This window comes from Coenobita brevimanus, chromosome 26, assembly GCF_032717465.1.
Source record: "Coenobita brevimanus isolate Jiangsu-jjx chromosome 26, ASM3271746v2, whole genome shotgun sequence".
NCBI classification, from domain to species: Eukaryota; Metazoa; Arthropoda; class Malacostraca; order Decapoda; family Coenobitidae; genus Coenobita; species Coenobita brevimanus.
The window spans coordinates 22614981-22639258 of NC_136979.1; the positions used below are offsets into that span (position 1 = coordinate 22614981).

General features: G+C 44.0%; 1 protein-coding gene across 1 annotated transcript in view; it reads left to right on the forward strand.

The window, feature by feature from the left end:
* The window catches only part of LOC145394076 (transmembrane protein 209), a 478224-nt gene that overhangs the window by 189505 nt on the left and 264441 nt on the right, over nucleotides 1-24278 (forward strand). Inside the window, exon 5 of the mRNA XM_080268043.1 lies at nucleotides 20063-20172. Within this exon, the coding sequence (XP_080124169.1) occupies nucleotides 20063-20172 (110 nt within the window). The remainder of the gene's footprint in view (nucleotides 1-20062; nucleotides 20173-24278) is intronic.

Consider the following 24278-nt stretch of genomic DNA (forward strand, 5'->3'; position numbering starts at 1 on the left):
TGTGGGTTTGTAGAGTCTGCGCAAGAATTTGGGTGCCTCTCATGTCTAGATGATCCTTGACTTTGAGGACTTTGGTTTCTTGGTGTAGGTGGTCTGTGGGTGTGGTAGCTGTTCAGCCTGTGATTATTTAGGAGGCCTTGTTATGTATGGCTGTGAGTGTGATAGCTGTGCAGCCTGTGACTATTTTTAGGGCTTTGTTCTTTAAGGTCTGTTGTAGTGTGGTTTAGTGAGGTTAGAAGCCCAAGCAGGGCTTGCATAATTCATCACTGAATGAATATGTTGTTTGTATACTGTGGTGGTGGTTTCTTTGCTGTGTCCAAATGTAGTATGGGCAAGTGACCTTAAGGCCTTGAGTCTTGGTGTTAATTTATCTTAATGTTTGTGATGTGTTGTTTAAATGACATTGATGTATGTTACACGAAAGATTGTGTGTGTGTGTGTGTGTGTGTGTGTGTGTGTGGTAAGGGAGTGTTGTTTATGGTGAGGTGTGGAATGTGACTGTGTTCTGCTGTCCAGTTTGTGAGAAGGGTCACTGTAGGTTTGGCTGGGTCTATTTTGAGCCTGTTTGTGGTGAACCATTCATGTAGTGTGTTGAGGTAAGGTTGAAGGATGTGTGGGGCTGTGTTTGCATTTTGGTGTGTACATGTAAGTATTATGTCGTCCACATAGGAAGCTATGTGTATTTGTGGGGTGTTGGTATGTCATGCATATATAGGTTAAAGAGAGTAGGGGACAAAACAGATCCTTGGGGGATGCCATTTGTGAAGTTTCTTATGTTCGATGACTGACCGGCAAATGTTACCTATGCACATCTGTCTGCTACATGGTTTGCCGGCCATCTTTTTGTGTTATTGTGCATGTCTGTGTTGAATATTTTGTTTGTGAGGTTGTGGTGGGGGATGGCATCAAAAGCTTTGCTAATGTCTAGTGTGACTATGAGTGTTCTGTGTGGTGGCGTAGCTGAATCGATGTCATTAAAAATTCTGTGTGCAAGGTCTCTAAGGAGAATGTTTGTGAAATGTAGTGGCCCAAAGCCATGTTGTGATGGGGCTAGTGGGGTGTGACGTGTATCTGGTTGTAATACCAGTCGTTCAGTGACTTTTGAGGGGGTGCAGAGGAGTGTGATGGGGCAGTGTGAGGAGGGTGATGTGGGGCCTTTGTTGGGTTTGGGGATAGTGATAATAGTGCCATGCTTCCAAATGTTGGGTATTATGTTGTGTGAGTAGCTGTAGTTTGATATGTTGGTGAGTGCTTGTATGCCTTGTGGTCCAATTGTGTGATTAGCTGTAGTTTGATATGTTGGTGAGTGTTTGTATGCCTTGTGGTCCAAGGTGTTTAAGGTGTATGTTGCTTGTGTTGTCTGGTCCACAGGCTGATGACTGCTTAAGGTTGCTAATGATGTGCTTCGTCTGGTTGTAAGTGAAAGGTGCATAGTCTGGGTATGTGGGGAACTGTCTCTTACGGATGACACTTTGGTCGTCACGATGGGGGTTTAGATGGGTGACATGTGAAAAGTGATTGATGAGAATGTTTGTATGTTGTTTATTTGAAGGTATGGTGTCTGTTGTTGTGATGGCAGCATGTGATTGTGTAGTGTTGCTGTTGGAGAGTGTGATGCTGTTTAGTGTTTGTAGAGGTTGCAGGTGTTTGTTTTGTGATCAAGTGTTTGGAGATAATTATTCCAATTTAGTGTTTGCTGTTGTGATATTTTATTGTTTATTTGAGTGTTGAGTTCTTGTATTTGTTGTATGGTGTCTTGTGTATGGGATGTTTGGGATTGTCGCAGTGTGTCCCGTTGACTGATGAGGCCTTGAATTTCTGGTGTGAAGTTGGGGTGGTGTCTCTTTCTGTTGCCTCTAGGGATGTGTCTTTTGTCTGCATTGTGAATAATTTTATTGAAAGTGTGCACAGCTGTGTTGATGTTTGTGATGGATGTACTATTTATTATTTCAAAGTGTTGTTGTTTCAGTTGTGAAGGCCTCCCAGTTGGCTCACATATAATTAGTGTGTGTGTCTGTGGCCAGCTGGGGTGATTCTGGTTTTGGTAGTGATGATGATTGGGAGGTGGTGAGAGCCAAGGGTTTTGACTACTCTTCAGGATGTTGAAGGGGTGAGGTTTGGAGAGCAAATGGTGAGGTCTGGGGATGTTGGGAGGAAGAGGGCCTGGTGTGGGATATGGGTAATGGTGTGTGGTGATCAAGAGCAGCTTAATCAGCAATTTCATAGATGCTAAGAATAATCAGCTGTAGAGGAATGCCGAATCTCCATCATTGCCATCATCATCGTCGTTGCCATTGCTGACGATGGCGATGATGATGATGATGATACAAGAAGCCACATACAGTTACGACCTGGTATGTGATGGGGTTACGTTAAGTGAAAACTAGTCGCATAGAGATTGATCGTGATTAAATGTTGATTTAGCATGGTATCATTGGGGATACACTGGGGGTCAAGGGCCACACAACCTAAAATCTCAAACAACATTTTTGCCACCCACCAGAAGTATGTCCTAGGCTGGTCTGAGTTGTCATCAGGAGTCCTGCTGGAGGCTAGGGGACTGGTGGGAGGCTTGGACACTTCTGGTCCTCGGGAGGGGGTGAGGAACGATGAGGAGAGTGAAGAGGTGAACCCGAAAGAGAGCGTAGTGGTGGGACTGAGGGAGTGTGAAGCAGTGAGGCTGAGGGAGAGTGTATTGGTGCGGCAGCAGGGGAGGATAGCAGTGTGGCAGTGGGGGAGCATAGCAGTAGGGGAGTGTAGCATTGTGGTGGCAGGAGAGAGTAGGGGTGAGGTAGGCAGCATTAAAGGTCACACCTCACTATTTGTTGCAAACTTGCATTGTTATTTGATGATGGTGATGGTGTTTCAATGGCCTTGTACACGAGATGGTTACTTAACCCAGGGAATGCAAGAGAGAGAAAACACAGCTGTGGGAAACATGAGCAAGTGGACAAGTGACATGCAGTCTTCAGAGGGATGGTATGAAGGAGACCATGTGCACAGAGGCCTCAGATGAGAGTTCTGTGCATGTAAACACTGGATGGACATCTTGGGAAAACTCCTGACTGTCAGCTTGTGCATGCTGCTCCATGTACACATGGGAGTGTCTTACGCGGCCACCACAATTATCGCACAGTGCTCACTCCCTTTTGCGGGGTTATATTACAGAGATTCCCACAAAATTATACCAGATTTCAGTGAAATCTGATAATGCCCACTAAAGAGGTTCTGCAGTAGCAGTAAACCTACAGTGTATGGTTGCCTAATCACCCAGTACATTGCCCCAAAACATTTAAGACACTAGTCCACATACTGTACTGTACTGTATATAATTTATAACTGAGACTAATAATAATAATTATTAGTATGATGTTGTACCTGCTGTTACCCATGAAGTATCGATCTTACCTCTTTCCTCATGCCCTTTATGCCCGCTATGTTTTTAAGCACGAGCAGATGTATTCATGTTTATCATTCCCCAATAAGTTGTTAGGCAAAATAATTTTCATTTAGTTAGTTATTTAACAGTCACTGACCTTATAAATACGATTATATATGAGGGTGTTGTCCAAGATGATTAGCTGAAAAGTGTAATTGTAAATGTGTACAAGGAGAAGGTTGATGGCCTGGAAAGAGGAAACTATAGAGGCATAAAGTTTTTAGACTAGATAATGAAGGTAATGGAGAGAGTTCTATACCTCATACCAATTAATCTGGCCAGGCATGTATGGCAACACTGTTCCGGCCGAGATTCTGATTGGCTGGAAGTGTTTGTTCGATTTCGTTGTTGCTAAAACTGATACTCTTTTTATTATCAGATGTGATACTGAGTTTGTCGACAATACAATCGTCAAAAGCAATAAGAAATCCGTTATATACTTATCAACAATGAAATTTTCGTAGGAAGATAAAAATATTGAGTCAACAAAGTATTATAACAGTCCAAGTCAAAGTCAGCATTCGAACAATTCCTTTAAATCTCTGACACTCCGTAATATAACAGAAAATTAAGGAAACTTGCTTAATATAAGCATTGGTATAACACACATTTAAATTTTAAGATCAGTCCGCACCCTTAAATCGTGCCACAACTCTGCATAATTAAAAATTCTAATGAAAAGATGGGTTCTGCGGGGAGGGAGGTTCGAAAAAATCGCGAAAAATCAAAGTAGGCTAAAGGAAAACTATTTCATCATATATCCTCTGTTATCACAGTACGGACTGATCTTAAAATTTAAATGTGTGTTATACCAACGCTTAGATTAAGCAGGTTTCCTTAATTTTCTGTTATATTACGGAGTGTCAGAGATTTAAAGGAATTGTTCGAATGCTGACCTTGACTTTGTTATAATACTTTGTCGACTCAATGTCTGTATCTTCCTACGAAAATTTCATTGTTGATAAGTATATAACGGATTTCTTATTGCTTTTGACGTATTGTCGACAAACTCAGTATCAAATCTGATAATAAAAAGAGTATCAGTTTTAGCAACAACGAAATCGAACAAACACCTCCAGCCAATCAGAATCTCGGCCGGAACAGTGTTGCCATACATGCCTGGCCAGATTAATTGGTATAAGGTATAGAAGGTTTGCTTAGAGAAGAGTGAACATTGATGAGATACAGATTGGGTTTATGCCAGGTAAAGGGACCACTGATGCCATATTCATTGTTCAACAGCTTCAGGAAAAATATATAGGAAAGAAAAGGAAACTGTACGTTGTTTTTGTTGATTTGGAGAAGGCCTTTGACGGAGTTCCTAGAGGGGTGGTGAGGTGGGCAATGAGAAAGCTTGGGATCGAGGAGTAGCTGGTTAGGGTCGTTATGGCTATGTATGTGGGTGCTTGCACCCAGATAAGAATGACTGGAGATTTGAGTGATGAGTTTTCCATGAAATCGGCATTTTGGCTGATTTTATATTTTACACTTTAAATTCCTATTACAGTATTTGCATTTTAAATTTAGATGATTGTAGGGAAGGATTTTACAGTATTTTAAGTGGTAGGTGGTGGTGACCATCATCCACTCACTTGATGTAGTGCTGCCTACTTCTTCCTTAGCCTTTTATCATTCTTTTTCTGTGTCTGTCCTCCTCTGTTCCTATTTTTTCCATCTTTCCTGTCTCTTCTTATTGCTTTTCTTTCCTTTACGGGTGGCTTTACATCGAGTGACAAACCAAATGATTTCCTGTAAGCCAGGAAACCATTTACAACGCTGGGTGGTAACCATATAACCAAACCATACGTGCTCCCTACGTGTCAACAAATGGGTTGGTGGAGGGTAGTGCTCCTCCTCGTAAAACAAATAACTCAAAATCAAATGGCTACCCTTTACGGGATTATCTTGGTTCTTGGTGTTGAGTTAGGGCTTTCAATTCCGAGGGAGTCGGAGGAGCCCTTCCGGTGGCTTATGGAGCAGATGTCTTGCCTAGATGCGATGCAGTTGCCTGGACTTCCTTAAGAAGACACACACCAAACGAATGACAGGATACCTTAGGGTACTGTTCAGACCCACACCTCCAAGGAGTACTGGCAGAGTGAAGTCTCGCACACCTAAGATAGACAGACGATCCCTCAATTCTGTGCGCATGGAGTGAAATCTTGGACAGTGCAAAAGAAAGTGGGCAATTGTTTCCTCTTGATCTCTGCACCACTGGCAGTAAGGGTCCGGCACCAGGCGTAGGCGGTGGAGATGGGACGCCAGACCAACGTGTCCAATGCGCAGTCTGGTGAGTGCCACGTCCAAGGCACGAGCAGTGGAACGTGCCCAAGGGTGACAAGAGGAGTCCGTGCGGTAAGCCCCTAAGGTGGAGGAGGGGAGCTCTGCTGCCAATTCTGAGTCCCAGGCCTTTCCACTAGCAACCGTCAGAAGCCTGCTACAAGTTGCCTCTTGAAGTGGAAGAGTCTCCACTGCTGCTGAGGTCAAAGCCAGCCTTGCAGCCCTGTCGACTATCTCATTGCCCCTGATGCCCACATGAGATGGTATCCACTGTAGGCGAAGTACCCAATTCTCCTGGAAAAGTTGACTCAGCAGGGTCTGGATCTCATAGAGGAGATGTCTCGCTGACTGTGCCTTGGGGGACACAATAAGGTGCAATGCTGCCAGACAGTCTGTATAAATGACCACCTTCTGGGGTTGGAGATGTGCCTTGATGAAGGCCAAGGCCTTGAAGAGGGCGAAAAGTTCCGACGTGACACTATCATGAAGTGCAGCCAAGCGCCATGTTTGGCAGAGAGAAAGGTCCACTAAGTATATTGCCGCAGCAGATGCTGCGGGTGTTGTGGTGTGTGAACTGTCAGTAAATACTTCAAAGTATCCCGCATACACCGTGTCCGACAGCTCTCTGTACAATGCTGGTGCTAGATGTCCATCTTGAGATTTGTCAAAAGACTCCGACAGGCAGAATGATACTAGAGATGAGAGGTCCCTCCAAGGCGGTGTTGGGGGCACTGAGGGGAGGGGCTGACGGAGTGGTGGTGGCAGTGAGAGGGACCTGTACGCCCAGAGAGCCCTGATCAAGAGTGGCTGGCGGAACCTCACAGGCCAAGCAGGATGTGACAAAATGACACCCGCCTCCTCGAAGAGCACTGGTAAAGGGTGATGGCGGGAGGAGTGTTGTATGGCCTGGTAGCGGTGGCAAACGAGCTTCGACCTGGTGACATGTAGAGGAGGGACACCACTCTCCGCCTGCAAGGACAGCACGGGGGAAGAACAAAATGCGCCCAGGGCAATGCGTAGGGCGGCGTTTTGTATCGGGTCAAGTTTTCGCAACTGAATGGAGGATGCTGAACCATAAACTGAGCACCCGTAGTTAATCTTTCCCAAGATGGCAGCACGGTAGTAGCCTAAAAGAAGGTCACGGTTGGCACCCCATTTAGACCCTGCTACACTCTTCATGACGTCTAGCCTCTTGGCGCAGGATGTTCGGAGGTATTCTATGTGGTGACGCCACGTAAGGACTGGCCCATCCAGACGAAGTCCCAAGAAGGTGTGAGTACGGACTACAGGAGGAGATTCAGTGCCTATCCTGACCACCGGCTGAGATGGCATGCGACGCAAGGTGAAGGCCATCACGGCACACTTTGACACCCCGATCTCCAGATCCCATTGGTGAACCCAGTCCTCTAGAGTTGAGACAGCCGCCTGAAGTCTCCTCTGTGCACCTTCCATGGTGGTGTCCCTGCTAATGATAGTCACGTCATCTGCATAAACCAATGTGGAGACGTCCGGATGGTTGGGCAGGTCTGACATCAAAACATTGAAAAGCAAGGGGCTGAGAACTGAGCCTTGAGGCACCCCTCTACGGATGGGACGAGGAGAGGAAGTGGCCCCACCAACAGATACGACATAACTCCTGCCATCCAGATAGTTGACAAACCACGCCAACACTGAACCAGAGACGCCAAGGCGGGAGAGCTTATACAGGATGCCAGTATGTGGCGATGAGTCAAAGGCCCCCTTGATGTCCACGAAAAGGGCCAGCATATATAGCCCCTTGCGGTACGTGTCGTGGATCAGGTATTCCAGCTGGCAGAGTATGTCCAAGGTGCCCCGGCATGGGCGAAAACCACATTGTTCCTCTTTAAGAAGGGATCTAGATTCTAGCCACCATGACAGGCGACGAGCCACCATCCTCTCCAGCAGTTTCCCTACACACGAGAGAAGGGCGATGGGCCTGTACGAAGATGGCTTGGTCGGGTCCTTGCCTGGCTTGAGGAAAGGCAGCAGCATTGAGGACTTCCATTCCACCGGGAATATTCCCTGGCTCCAGCTGCGATTATAAATGTGAAGGAGGCAATCCTGCAGGTTGGGTGTCAGTCGCTGGAGGAATTCATTGGTCACAGAGTCTGGGCCTGCCGCCCTGCCGGTCCGAAGGGCAGACAAGGCGGAGACAAGTTCTGAGACAGTGAAAAGATTGTCTAGACCAGCAGTTGCAGGGGAAGAGACACTTCGTTGTATTGCCTCCTCGTACACCGTGGAAGAGGGCAAAGCAGATGGATGGCCGAACTGGGTGTCGAAGAATGACGCCAGATAGTCGGCCTTGGACAGGTCATCAAGCAGGCACAGACCATCCCTGCGGAGTGGATAAGTGTGGGTGGTAGGGCGTCCTGACATAGCCTGTAAGAATCTCCAAGTGCGGGCCGTGGAGGTGGAGAAGGAAAGGCTGGCACAGAAGGAGGTCCAGGCTTGCCGTTTTGCCGACTTGATGGTTCTGGAGCAGATGGCATTAATCCGACGGTACTTGCGCCCCAGTTCTAGGCAAGGGTTGCGGCTCCACATGTGCCAGGCTCGATGACGGGCCCTGACTGCATCCGCACACTCGACTGACCACCATGGGACTCCTGCTCGGTGTACACAACGGCGAGTTGAACGCTCAAAGACTCTGCCTCCCACCTCAACCAGGAGATGTGCAAACTCCTTAGCCGACAGTGGAGGGGAGCCCCAGCTGCCTGGAAAACAGGAAGCCAGTTCCTTCTGGAATGTGTCCCATTTGTCTCCCACCAGCTTCCATCTTGGGCGACAGTCTCCTGACTGCAACGTGGAAAGGCCCGGATAATCATAGAAGACTGGTAGATGATCGCTGCCCATATAGGGACCCACCTCTACAGCTGGACACTGGAACACTGGATCTCCAAGGCAGAGGTCCAAGACTGATGGTCGTCCGGAATGGGGGTCATATCTGGTGTACAGGCCAGGAGGTGTGAGAAGTCCAATGCGTGGGGAGTCTAAGAGTGCCTGAAAAAGAGACGATCCTGATACATTATTGATGGTTAGTGAAGGATCCCAGAGGTGATGATGGGCGTTAAAATCCCCCATGATGAAGGCAGGGGCCGGCAGCTGATGAAAGTAATGTACTAATTCCTCCCGGGACACATCCTGACATGGATTGTAACATAACATCACTGACGCCCAACCAGATCTAAGAGCCACCCTTACCGCCAAGACTTCCATCAGGCCACTGGGATATTGGGTAAGAGGCAAACTCACACTCTGGGAGGTCTCCCGAACAGCCAGTAATAGGCCCCCACCCCTCCCCTGAGGGCGGTCGGACCTATAGACTATAAAACCCCCCAGGGTGAGGCGGATGCGGGGTTGTAGCCAGGTCTCACACACCCCTACCACATTTGGTTCCTTTTCAGCCACTAAAATTTTAAAATCCTGTGACTTGTGGACTAGTGAATGAGAATTCCACAGCAGGATTCTTAAGCCACCTGTACCCCCCATGACAGTATCAGGGACAATAGCCGCGGCCAAAGGAGGGAACAGATTTCTATGAGGGACTTCCCCTGTTGGTGTAATGCCAGTGCCTCGGTGAGAAGTGTTATAAAAGAGTTCCCAGAACCTGGACCCTCATCAATGGAAGACAGAGGCTCTGAATTTCGTTGATGTCCTGGATGGGTAGGGTGAAGTCTCCGTCGGCCCAACAAAGGCAGGGCAGGGGTGAGGCCAGAGGAACACTGTTGTGAGGTACCATCATTCCCAATGGTAGCCATATCTGGATCCTGTGGAGGCACCCCCTGGGCTTGAGGGCTGGCAGTGCGGTGACAGTTGTGAAAAACAGTGTGGGGGCTTGATGGTGCCTTATTCACAGTGGTGTCTGCGTGGATAATGACCTCTGCCCCTGATGCGGGGTGGGTGGAGACTCCCAATACATCAGTCAGTCCTAGGTCCTCCTCCTGAACATCATCAGCAAGGACTGCATAGCGGTTTGAGGATACACAGTTAGCATAAGTCTTACCTTGCTGAACGAGGGCACTGCGGGGGGCCTGGGAAGGTGTCAGTCGACCTGGCCCACTGGGAGTCGGGGTGCTACGGGACGCAGTGTGTAGTTCACGAAGGCACTTGTTGGTCTCCGCAGAGCTGGCACCTGCCTTCCTCATGGTCATGTATATATCGTTGGCCCTCCTGTAGATGGGGCAGACCTTGGACACCACCCTGTGTTCATCACTCCCACAAATAAAACACCTAGGGTCTCTGGTGCATTTCTGGTTGTCCTCTGATCCTGCCCTAAAGGGGTGGTAGCCACTACACATGGAGCACCTAACCTTGTTTCTACAAGTAAGTTGGGTATGACCAAACAGATGGCAATTATGGCAACGTAATATGGGACGGGTGTACTTACCAACCGGGAACGACAAGTACCCGAAGAAGACCCTGGAGGGAAGGGGGCCACGATAGACGAGTCTTACCCATTGTGACTGGCTGGAAGCACTGGGGGCCGGAAAGCGAACCGGAATCCTGGTAACCTCCAAGAGTTGAGAGGCATGGTTGTCTGCAGGGCGCAGCCTCTCTGCTATCACTGAGACGTCCAGTTCTGGGGAAATCGGCCCAATCTTGCCCACTTTTACAGCACCTCCGGGTTCATAACTGGCGCGCCTGCACACCACAGCCCAAGGTCCCAAATTCACCATTTCCTCGGGCTGTTGTTCGAGCTTGGTCAAGTTAGCTGAAAAGATTGTAAAGGATAGGCACGATCCATCCCCCAGTGGCTTGGTGGATCCCTCCACAATGTATTTGGCAAAAGGAGATTCATTGAGGGCATCTGTCACCCTCTGTGGGTGACAAAACACTCTGGATCGGTCCTGGGTCCGCGCTATGTAAGTCACCCTTGTCTGCACTGCCACACCTTCCTCTGGAGCTTGAGTGACGGGCTTGGACTGAGGCAACGTTTTCCTGGCCTTCTCAGTCGATCCCGAAGACTTTTCCTCACCCGAGGTTGACATATGGTGGGGTCTTTTTCCGCCCTGCCAGCCGGTGTCCATATCTGCTCCTCCACTCTCCCCTTCCATTATTCACCACTACACACACACACGCACCTTCCCTCCACACAAGAGGTACTAAACACTCTACCCCGTATATCACACTCTACGGTAAGATGTAAGAGCAACGTCACTCCGGGTACCGGGACCAGATCTCCGAAACGTCCGTACGCTACGGCTCTCTCACCCAGAATCCTTACGGGATTATGGCGTCTGGCAATATATAGATATTACCAATATGCCGGGAATCGAACCCGGGACTCTCAGGTGAGAGTGAGTTAACTTTTACCTGGTCGTGGTGTAGTGGTATGCTGCCTGGCTCTCACCTGAGAGTCCCGGGTTCGATTCCCGGCATATTGGTAATTTCTCTGATGATTTTTCCTGTGGGAAAAAAAAAAAAAAAAAAAAAAAATACAGGTTCTCTCTTCAATATATAGATAGATAGAGATTAAACCTCTCCCCCTGGGTTGTTAAACCGCTTGGAGTATACCTTTGAGCCCACAATTGAATATCTTAAATAACTATTTTAAACCTCTCCCCCGGGGTTGTTAAACCACTTGGAGTATACCTTTGACCCCACATTCGGATTTCTAAAATTACTAAATTGCTCTGAGCTCAGATCCAGTTGGTATTTTAATATTCCATTGGACTCCCTCCCCTTAAAAAGGATAGTACAGTTTCTGTCCCACGAATCCCACATGGCACACAGCCGCTAAGCATTCGAAAGGGAACCAGCTTTTCCTCCCAGAGCTTGTTGTCTGACACTACGGTGCGGAGTCGAACCCATGAATCCAGCCTTGAACTCTTCTAAAGCCTCAGGACACATGTGTATTCCTCACTCGGGGCACCAAAAAGTTAGAAATTTTTTGCACTCTTTTCTGATGAGTGTCAGTCTAACAACAACAGATATTAAATTTAAATACTAGGAGTCTCTTAGGAAATTAATACTCAAACTCACCAGTAATTATCTCCATATATCCTGGCTAGTCCCCCCAATTTGGCCAGATCATAAAGGTTACTTATCTAAATAGAGTTGGAATAACAGATGAAGATGGGCTTGAAGTCTCAGTCAGTTTGTGTGGGGTTTTCCAAACACCTTCGGTGCAATTTATTCTAGGTGCGGCTCAAACGAGATTTAGGAGCAGAGTGAAATAATGGCGAGTCTCTCTCCCCTCAAAGGATTCAGAGATGCCAAATATTATTTAATTACAATTACCAATACAGTGAATTACTTCATGAAATTTACAAGGACAATCCAACTTAAGTTAATCTTAGTTTTAAATAAAACTAAAGCCAAATATTCACCTTATCTATGTGAAGATGTATTGGACCTTCCTTTGTTTTCTCGTCAGGATGCAAGTCATCCAACCACACAGATGCAGTCATGACAATGGAAAATTCCTAAGTATTTACATGGATTTACAGTGTAGTTGTCCACAAAGGTTAAATGCAGTAGCATTTATATTATTAATACAGTAGAAGTCCTATTATTCAGCAGCTGATTATTCAGTAGATCCGACATTTCGGCAGTTTTGAGAAATAGTCCCATTTACGAAAATCTTTGATTGCTCGGCAGATGTCCGGAATCATCTCGGCAGGCCAGGAAGTGTTATCTGTGACTGTAGGCCTAATGTTTCATTACACTTCTGTATGTTCACTAATTTCTATATTTTTTCCGATTCAGGTATAGTACTGTATTGATTACAGTATTGCACAGTATCATACAATACAGTAACCACCCCCACCAAATTAGCAAGGATTACGTTCCAAGCCCTCGCTAATTCTTGAAATTATTTCATTCTTGACCCCTTCCTGAAAATGACATTTACCGGTAATTTCGTAGCCCATGAACCACTGAGACTGTAATGCATTACCCATAAATAAATGTTGCTTGTTAACCCGCCCCGTCCCGACCACTTTTTCACCACTGGTACCCCCCAATCCCGACCATTTTTGGACCCAAATTTTTTTTGTTAAAACTTTCGCTTTTGGTCAGAAACAATGGTCAGTCACCAAGAAAGTGTTCGCCGGGGTCCATAAGTGGCCTAAACAGGTATACCTTCGTTACACCTGGTACCGTGTTCTCTGTAGGTGGTCTGAGGCTCTCACGTTTTCTATGGTATTATAAGTCTGGGAAACCAATGAAAGTAAGTAGATATGTATTTATTACAAACATAAAAACATGTGATGCAAGAGTAAATTGGATTTTATACAAAAATAGAGGTGAAATAAGCATTGTACCATCGTGCGAACCGAGCGAAATCGGCCAAACTGTTCACGATGAATCGCTAACATTGCTGAATCATGATACATATCATTCTTTCTACTTACATAATACATCTCCAATAACATTATACCATTTTACATTTTACTGAACTGTTTTTACGTATTCACAGGCCTTTCGATAACATTTAGCGTAATGTTAGCGCTTATTTACGTAGTGAGTGAACTCGCTGTGACTGTTGTTTCAACTCGTATTGTGTTTTTTCAACTTACATAATACTTTCCTAATAACATTATACACTTTTCCACCTTTGAGAACTGTTTTGAGATAGTTTCAGGCCTTACGTAAATATTTAGCGTAATAATAGCGCATAATAACACAGAGGGTGAAGTCGCTATGACTATTATTTCAACTTACAATCTATTTTTGTATTTATATAATACTTCTCCACTAACATTACACATGTTTCCCTTTATATCATTGCTATCACATAATTGGAGACCTTACTATTCTACTGAGCGTCATATTATCGCATATTTACACAGTGAGTGTTATCGCGATATCATTTGTTTCACCTTACACTAGTATTCAACTTATAAATTACTTTCCTACTAACATTACACCCTTTTCCACTTTATATCATTCCTATCACATACTTACAGACCAGAATGTTCTACTGAGCGTAATATTTTCGCAGATTTACACAGTGGGTGTACTCGTGACATCAACTGTTACAACTTACACTATTTTTCAACTTATACGTTACCTTCCTGCTAACATTACACCCCTTTCCACTTTATATTCTTGCTATCACATATTTACTGACCAGAGTGTTATACTGAGCGTCATATTTTCGCAGATTTACACAGTGGGTGTAGTTTTGATATCACTTCTTTCAACTTACACTATTTCTCAACTTAAACGTTACTTTCCTGCAAACATTACACCCGTTTCAACTTTATATAAGACTTAGCACATACTGACTGGCCTTACCATTATAATGAGCGTCATATCGCCATCCCACACAGTTTCAGTACTGTAGGAAGTTATGGTACTCTCTGAAACATGGTTGAAGGCACAACGCAACATTGCACTCTGCACACTCGTACCTTGTGTCTTTGAGTGGCTGGGGAGGTTGGGGAGGTGGAGAGCGGCGCCTTTCATCACTCGCACTTCTCTTCCCTCTCCCTTTTCCTTTACCTTTTCCCTTCCCTTTCCTTCCTTTCCCCACATCCTGGGGCTGTGGGGAGGAAGTTTGGGAATATTGTGGGGCGAAAGACGTGCTGGGGAGTGGCTCCACCTCCTCTCCCCTAGGCCTATGTGCACCACGTGCTCGTGCTGCCTCCCTCACACCACTTTCCCTTTCACCCCGCACTCCCGCCACACCACTTTCCCTTTCACTCCGCGCTCCCGCCACACCACTTTCCCTTTAACCCCGCACTCCCACCACACCACTTTCACCTTCACCAGACAAAACACTAGGACCATACCGTATTTGCCATATCGCCCCACCTTCTGATCCTCGGGGTGAGATTTTTTCCTTCCCCAACCACGAGGCAACATCACGTCCTAAGCCACCATCATCGTCATCGTCCTCATCCTCGTCCTCATCAGAATCTCTCTCTAGGGGATGGAGAGAGGTCCGTGCAGGTGGTTTGGGTGCAGGCTGGCCTTCCCTTGCCTTTCGATATGTGACGTACCGCTTTTTCCGGGGCGAAGGGACCTCCTCATCACTGCTTGTTATTTCCTCCTCAGGCTGCACGTAATCTCGATCCACCACATCATCATCAAGTGGAGAATCACTATCTCCAGTGAAGGCATCCAGGGCGGATTGTATTTCGTCGTCTGAGAGACCTTTACACGCCATGTCTGACCTGGGTCACTGCTAACAGGTGAGTGACCGAGACAAGGGCGAGCGTGGGTCACGCGGGGTCTGGGACGCTGCCCGCCTGGCGGGAGGTAGGGGAGGCTTGGGTAGGTGGGCGAATTGAAAATCTCGCGTGAATTTTGAAAATTGTGGAAATTATGAACCTTGCAATTGCAGGACATTAAAGTATGTCGACGGGATTGGCAGTGACAAAACGTGAGGACGTGGAAGAACGTCGACGGGATGCCGTGGGTTAAATCAGTTTCCCTGTTGTTTTTAACTGTATGGCTGTGACAGCCCTAGTATTTTTATTTCTCAGCCTAATGGTGGAAGAGACTGTCCTGTTTAACTAAACCTAACCTAACCGAGTTTAACTGTACCTAATAATTTCACCAAACCTAACCTAACCTAACCTAAAGTCAGGAAAATACTTAAAAATAAACTGGAGGAATATGAATTGCTAAGGTCTCTCTGATGAAAGTTAAACGTACATTTAGCGCTCATTCTTTTGTTTGTTTTTGTGTTTAACTCCTTAACCACGGGGCGTCACATTCGTGACGCTTGGGAGTAAGGGATCATACTGCGGGGCGTCACTTTTGCGATTCTGTGTTATTTTGAATTCGCCCGGCTTTCAAGTGGTGGCTTGTATTATCTATCAGTACTGCCAATGTCCAACACTAGTCAGCACTCTTAATCTTATCTGTACTCCCATCCATTGTTGACAATTTAGCCATTTCTCCCCTTTCTTGACTCCCCTCCCTACCTCCCCTCCATCACCCTCTCCTCTCGCCTGCCCGGCCATTCTACGCTAAGTAAATCTTCCCTGGAATTTTCCAGTGATTTCATCCATTGAAATAAGCCCTATGCCCTCTTCTTATACCAAATGATATATACCAAAAAGATATAAGGTAAATGAGAGTGCCATACACCTGGAATTGGCTAATTATCACCTGACAACACCTCACGTGCACTCGTTCGCTAATTTTCGCTGTTTATTTCCCCTTGAAATATGCAGTATAATCTATTTTCGTAATAAAAATATATTTAAGAAAGGAAGGGAGAAGCCTAAGTGATATTTACATTCACGTGGAACTACCTAATTATTGCAGGCCACCACACTGTATTCTACGCTTAGTAAATCTTCCCTGGAATTTTCCACTGATTTCATCCATTGAAATAAGCCCTATGCCCTATTCTTATACCAAATAATATATACCGAAAAGAAAGAAGGTAAGTGATAGTGCCATACACCTGGAATTGGCTAATTATCACCTGACAACACCTCACGTGCACTCGTTCGCTAATTTTCGCTGTTTATTTCCCCTTGAAATATGCCGTATAATCTATTCTCGTAATAAATATATATATAAGGAGGGAAGGGAGAAGCCTAAGTGATATTTACATTCACCTGGAACTACCTAATTTATAATGTATTGTCTAGATTTCCTGCCAGTCATTTCACAGCTATATATTAGCAGCTCTGAAGAGGCTGACGTTGGCAGTAATGCATTCTCCCTAGGTAGGCCACCCCGGCCAACCACTATCAGTTTACTGTCGTCTTTCAAGGTGAAAGTACGTCAGATTCACTTCTGCTAACTTCCGCCACTTTTTAGCCCCATGAAAAGGGCCCTGTGACCTGTGCCCCCTACTAAATCTCGTGTGGAAAGAGGTAAAGGGCTAACAATTGATAGAGAGTGACTACGATCTTTCTGGTGAGTAAAACAGTGCAAGTGGAATTGTAAATAATGTGTAAACAGCAAGTGAAAGCAATGAATGTAAATATAAGTGAACAGTGGAAAATAGTTTTATAAGTTACTTCAAGTGACAGTGCCTAACACAGTGTAAATAAAATAGAAATTTAAATAATGTAAATAAAATAGAGAACGTAAATAGAAATGTAAATGAGTAGTATTATAAGAATTCGAGTGTATGTATTAGGAGTAATGAAAGTGAAAGTTTCACTCTAGCATGTATGAATACTGAGTTGTGAGAGTGAAGGTGAAAGTGACATTCACTGTCAATGCTAGTATACAGGACGAGAAAGTGAATGCTACGTATTTTACTGAAAGAGAAATTGAATCCCTACAGTGACAATAAACTACTATTACTGACGGAAACTTATGGATAAAGACTGTAGATATATATAAGTGTTATATAATAATAGAAATATAAAGTTTGAGTGTTTTTATGAATAATAAATGACAGAACACCAGCAGCGAACGATGTCAAGTGGGAAGGCCATATGCCTCGTAATTTTCATTGCTTTCACAGGTTTTTTTTTTTTTTTTTTTTTTTTTTTTGAGTATGGATTCCAAACTATTTGAGAATCATAGAATAATGTTTCTAGTGATAATATCAGGCTGTGGTAATCATATTACGGGTTGAGAAGTGTAAGGTGGAGACTTCGTTACCCAACTTCAGAGGTCTCCACAAGTCCTTCGGTACTCGACGAAGGCTCAACAAACACCCCAGGAGAAAACTGAAGATATGTGCCATAAGCATATGTGATTTTAATATTCTAGGAGTAATAACTGATTTTTGGCAAATATTTTTAGAGAGTGTCGGAGCGCGAATATGCCTGCGGGAGCCGCAAGAAAAAGCAAAACAAGCTCGCGGTTAAGTGGTTAAGGTGAAAGAGAGAGTATTGATGCAAACAGTAATATATCCCATTAACCCCTTAATAACCTTCGGCACTGAACAACCCTTTACAGTACCGATGTCAGTGATGTCAAGTTAGTGTGAGCAATAAAGAAAACTGAACAATTATGGGGAGGGAACGAAGGTCTCTGGTATGTTTACACGACTCTACGTTACGATTCCAAGAAGTCAGGCGTTCGGTTAATCTCAGATGTTTTCGCTCATTTGGTAAATGCACCGTAACTTTATCAATTTTTCTGTGACTCATAGCGAATCATAGCATGGGTTTAGGAAGCTAAATAACACATTGCTAGGTGAGCCATATGATTATTTTCACATCTCTAAGAAAAATAAATTGATTTCAGAAGAATGGAAGAAACTTGCTCTACATACTCAGAGAGGGATTAAATTTCTTCCATTTTCTTAAAGATGTGAAGATAATCGTCTGGCGCACATAACAATGTGTTATTTAGCTTCCCAAACCCATGCTATGATTTGCTATGATTCAAGGGAGAAATTACAAAGTTACAGTGCATTTACCAAATGGGTGAAAACTTCTGAGATTAACCAACCCCCTGACTGCTTGGAATCGTAGGGTAGAGTCGTGTAAACATACCAGTAGCCTTTGTTCCATTCCCATAATTGTTAACAGTTTTTTCATAGCTCACTAACTCGACATCACTGACATCGGTACTGTAAAGGGTTGTTCAATGCCGGAGGTTATTAAGGAGTTAATAGAATACATTACTGTTTGCATCAATGCTCTCCCTTTCACATGTAAACAAATAAACGAACAAAAGAATGAGTGCTTAATACACGTTTAACTTTCATCAGAAAGACCTTACCAATTCATATTCCTTTACTTTATTTTATGCAATTTTCCGACTATTTTATTTTGTGTTTTGAAAAAGTATTGTATGCAGTACTCACTCCAAACATATTTGTAATAATATAAGTAGTGATGAGTTCACCAATACAAGTGATGTACTGAGCTGGTAGATAATATTCCGTATCAATTTGGCCATCCAGGAAGTGTTATCTGACTTATAGGGCTACTGTGTCATTACACTTGTATATGTTCACTAATTTATATATATGTTTCAGATTCAGGTATAGTACTTTATTGATTGCAGTATTGTACAGTATACAGTACTCTCTCCTAACACAGTTGTAATACCATAAGTGGTGATGACAGTGTTCTGTCTATCTCTATCTATCTATTGCCAGACGCCTCAATCCCGCTTGGGGTGGCCACAAACAAATCGCCTCCACGTCGCCCTGTCCCCCGCCATTTCACTGCCCTGCTCCCAACTCACACCCCCCTCTCTCATATACCTCTCCACCCCATTCCTCCATCTCATCCTCGGCCTCCCCCTCCCTCTTCCCCCCTCCACCTCACTCACATACACTCTCTTTGTCAGTCTTTCACCCTCCATCCTCTCCATATGGCCAAACCACCTCAATGTGTTCCTCCTAACGCTTCCTATCACATCCACATCCACACCACAACGCTCCTTTATATCCTCATTCGTCAGCCTGTCTCTCCATGTGACTCCACAGGCTCCTCTTAAATAACTCATTTCCACTGGTCTCACTCTTGACTTGTGTCCTTCCAACAACGTCCAAGGTTCACTTTCATACGTTAGAGTTGGTATCACAATACTGTCATGTAGTAACTTTTTCACTTCCATGCTCACTTCCCTGTTTCTTATTACTGCTTTCACGAATATATTTATGGTACTGAGTGGATAGGTTTTTGATTAATCGGCAAATCCAATTTCTCGGCATCATCACGCTCCCATAGATGCCAAATAATGGGACTTTTACTGTAATAAGAATTATAACCCAAATTAGAGCTAATTCGCTGGGGTATTAAAATGCTCGATGTTTTTTTCCTCTCCTTTTGACAGGGACGATTATTTTAAAAAGGAAAGAGCACGAATACCGCTCTGGGGGAAAATATTTCCCTACAGGATGGATGATTAATACAGTGGATAAGCATTTGATTTTGTTGTTTTAATCTGTTTTTCGCAGAAAATGTAGAATTTGTTAGTTTTTTCTGATTATCCCTACATGGTCTTGGTAAAAAAACATGCAGCAGGTGGTGTTCATATGAGCTTTACGCTTCATTTTGGTTGACTGTAGACAACTCTGAGTAGTTCAAGAAAACTTGTTGTGGCCAGAGGGTTAAGGTTTTGTATTTCATGCCCCTGTTAGTACAGTTACAACTCCTGTATTTCATTTTTGCAACTGCCAGACAGTTTCCTTGATGTCAACAAGACCCATCATAGCGAAATGGTTCATATTGGCATTTCAGAATGATATTTAAAATATGACATTTATTTTATATAATGAAAAAGATAAGCTGTAAAGAGAAAGATCATAGGTGGAACAAAATGACCCTTTACTCATAGAAGTTTGGAATATAGATAAGTGGTCAAGTTGTAATGAAATACAGTGTAGGTCACAGACAACATTACTAAATTTATGCATGGCAATACAGAGGTAATTATTGTTTAAATTTGAACTTACAGTATTTACCCCTAAATTGCATATTTTTGTTTTATTCAAAGGCCTAAACTACAGTGCAAACAGCAGTAGTGGTGGGTCAGTTACGGCTGACTCATGGTCATTCCACCGTAACCAGTCATCCATTCTTCACACCTCCTATACAACACCAATGGTATGTACAAGAGATCATGCTTCCTAATTTATATACAGTGTGTATATATATATATATGTATATATATAATGGTAAATGTTGTCATATTGAATGAGTGTTACTGTTACCTCCACCAAAGGGTTTTTGGGTTTGGCTTCATTTGTTTGATTGGCTGTGTCTGTTTGTTTGTTTGTTAGCAACATTATGGAAAACTGTTGGATGGATCTGCTCAAAATTTGAAATAATGAATGAAAGCCATCTAAGAAACAGGTGATAACAAATGGACAAAAAGCCCAAAGTGATGAAAAAGAGGAAATGGGGGGATGGTGTAGTCCTGGTGAAGATATGCACTCTCTTATTGCTCATGTTAACCTGCCACGTGCCAGTGCCATTTTAAAATGGTCTAACAAAAATCTGCGGTCAGTGCCGGTGCTGTTTTAAAATGGTTTAAAATTAAAACATTCACTGTGACCACATTTTCAAGATTTGTGAGTAAAAATTAGCAGGCATGTATGTTAACTGTTCCTCTTTCATGCCCCAGGCAGTCAAGGCCAAACACCCACTCACTTCCCCCCTCACGCTTGCGCTGCCTCACTCTGCCTATGTGCCTCACCCAGTGAAGGCATGTTGTAAATATTTTCATGTCAGTGAAGGGACTATACATAGTGAAATCAAGTTGTAAATATTTTCTTGTAAATGTAAGAACTGTACACAGTGATGTCAAGCTGTAAACACCTTCTTGTAAGTGCCAGGACTGTTCATAGTGAAGTCAGGTTGTACCTATCTTCAAGTAAGTGTAAGACAATGCATTCACTTTGAGACAGACATGCAAATTGTGACAGATGTTGAAGTAATAAGTAGTCAGAAAAGTGTACTGAACATTGCTATACCTTCCCAACATAAATACCTGAGTCTGCCTTACATAGAAAACGGCTTTCTCCCACCTACGTGGCGAGCATGAGAGAACAAGAATACCTGTATATGAGTATGCAGGACTCAATAAAACCTAATTCTGAGCTTTGGTGAGTATTTTAATCGTGAAATTCATTGTTTTCACATCAAAATCTAATATTTTAGCCAATAAGAAAAAGGTCAAAAAATGGTCGGCACGGGGGTAACCAATAGGGCTAAAAATAGCTGGTACACGGCGGGTTGACACCTGCTGCGCTGTGTCTTTGTAAGGTTGTTTACCTCACATGAGTCATTGTTTTTTAATCACTGTAAACTGAGCTTCATATGAGGCTGGCAGTGTGACCTGTGCAGGGCTTCATTATTCCTCATATGAGGGCTGCAGCTCAGTAAAGGTTAAGAGTAAGAGCAGTAGGAATGGGGTTGTTAAGAAATGTATGTGGGCTGTGTAGGTTGTATTGGATTAACAATCCAGAAATTCTTGAAAAATATGGAGTAGGGATGCTTATTGATCAAAGGGATAGAGAGTATGTTAGTTACACTGAAATACTGTAGGCAGTATTCCCAGATCATGTTCTCTCATCCTGTTACAATGTAGTAGAAAACAAGTAAAAAAAAAAAAAAAACTGCCAAACTCTCATGTATTACCACTAAATCTCCCACCAAATACTAAATTTATTGCTGTATAAGGTATAATATTTAAAAGATAATTTAAATAGTATATACTGTATCTGACAGATAAATATGGTGCTAGATTATGTTTAAAAAAAAAAAAAAAAAAAAAAAAAAAAAAAAAGGCTCAAAGTACTCATTCTTTGAAAAATGTACATTACAGGAAAGTATGGCACACTACTCCACATCATTTAATCATCATTTTATAAAAGTCTTGCTAGCCTACATGGTATGTGGCACATACTTGTAAACTGGTTTTACAAATAAAGATATGAAGCAAGACCTTTAACCACTAGGCACTGGGCATGGGTAGACCTATCCATGTCCCAGAACCGGGTTATTTTCAGGATAATCTATTTTCCCCCCAATATTTTTTTTTTTTTCCCCAAATCAATCACAAATGACAAAAAACACATAAAAAGCACGTACATATTCTCTGTTGGTGATTTGGAGGTGTCGGTGTGGTGTGAGGGAACCGGTGTGTGGCAGCTGGGCTGAGCATGCTCTAGGTCGTGGTGGTGTGTTAGCGGTATTGGTGGAGGGAAGAGGGATGGTTATCTCATGCCAAAATAAGTGTTGAGCGTGTATTTGGTTCTCTTACTAATTCACAATGCCGTATGAACACAATATTACAACTAAAATAGCAAAAACACACAAGAAAGTAACTAATAAAGATTGGCTCATTTTATGTTTTCTGTGATACTTATTTTCTAACAAATTTATGTCTGTTTATTTATTTGCTATTATTTACACACAAATTACATATTATTTCACTGTTCTGAGTAACTCTTGACAGTATGATACTCCCTAAAGTCTGGCTGTGGTCAGTACAAGTGTACTCAAGCACCCATACACTCTCCCCCATACCCCTCAGGGCCCCCTAGTAGCCCTCCCCACCACCCAACCCCACCCCTCCTGACCCCTACCCCAACTCTGAACCAGTATCAGCTGGTTCCAAGGCAACACTCTCCCTACACCGGCCTCCCACCACCCTCCACCACAGCCCTCCTCTCTGCTGGGCTGCCCTCCCACACCCCTGGCCCCGCCCCCGGCCAGCCAGCATTACCCCGCACACCAGCCATGCTGGGACAATACACTGAGTTCATATGGCGCACTACTAAGTTCAAACATGCCCACGAAAAATTAAAACATCATATGACGTGGACCGTAGGCCTCTACCAACACGTCATATGACGTGGACCGGCACCTAGGGGTTAAACTTCAGAACATGCATATAATTTACTATTGATTTCCATTGTTTTCTGAGTGAAGACGAAGGGGAGCTGCAAGGCTTGGTGGATGAGTTTGGGAGAGTGTGTAAGAAACGGAATCTAAAGATGAATGTAAGGAAGAGTAAAGTGATGGTCTTTGAGAGAGGTGAAGTCAGTGAATGTACAGCGAGGTTGGATGGTGAGGAATTGGAAAATGTGAGTATGTTTAAGTACTTGGGTAGTGTGATGAGTAAGGATGGAGGTTTGGAGGGTGAAGTGCTTGAAAGGGTACAGCAGGGAAGAAAGGTTGCTGGTTCTTTGAAAGCAGTGATAAGAAACAGGGAAGTGAGCATGGAAGTGAAAAAGTTACTACATGACATTATTGTGATACCAACTCTAACGTACGGAAGTGAAGCTTGGACGTTGTTGGAAGGACACAAGTCAAGAGTGAGACCAGTGGAAATGAGTTATTTAAGAGGAGCCTGTGGAGTCACATGGAGAGACAGGCTGACGAATGAGAATATAAAGGAGCGTTGTGGTGTGGATGTGGATGTGATAGGAAGCGTTATGAGGAACACACTGAGGTGGTTTGGATGGAGGGTGAAAGACTGACAAAGAGAGTGTATGTGAGTGAGGTGGAGGGGGGAAGAGGGAGGGGGAGGCCGAGGATGAGATGGAGGGATGGGGTGGAGAGGTACATGAGAGAGGGGGGTGTGAGTTGGGAGCAGGGCAGTGAAATGGCGGGGGACAGGGTGACTTGGAGGCGATTTGTTTGTGGCCACCCCAAACAGGATTGAGGCGTCTGGCAATAGTAGTAGTATAGTAGTAGTATTTCCATTGTGAACCCATTGAGAAAAAGGTTGTCCATAGTATCAGGGCTGTGATGACTGCAAATAATTTTGGAGGATATGTAAATAATTTTGAAGGATATGTTTCCCTGGCTGAACACGAGCACTGCATTACCTCTGCTACACTCTGATTCTGACACTCTTTCTTGTACACATGCTGTGATCTCAGGCAGTGAAAAATTAGCTATGCAATACTCCTACTTCAAGCTTCCTTCTCATTGGTTCATGTCCAACACTGCTGAGTGGTTGAGTCTTCAATAAACACATCTTGTATGGGAGATGGGCTCAGCTTGTCACTAATCCTTGGGCCAGATTGCAAGTCCATGTACCCTTGAGATCTGCCTACATGTTACTGTCCCTCCCTCTGTCCTATGCCATCTTAGGCTAAAATGGTTTCCACGCTAGTTCCATAATGTCTGTTTTAAGGAAATCTTAAAACCACCCCAAAACTACCAAACCTGCAGACTCCCAAAATTTCCTGGAAAAA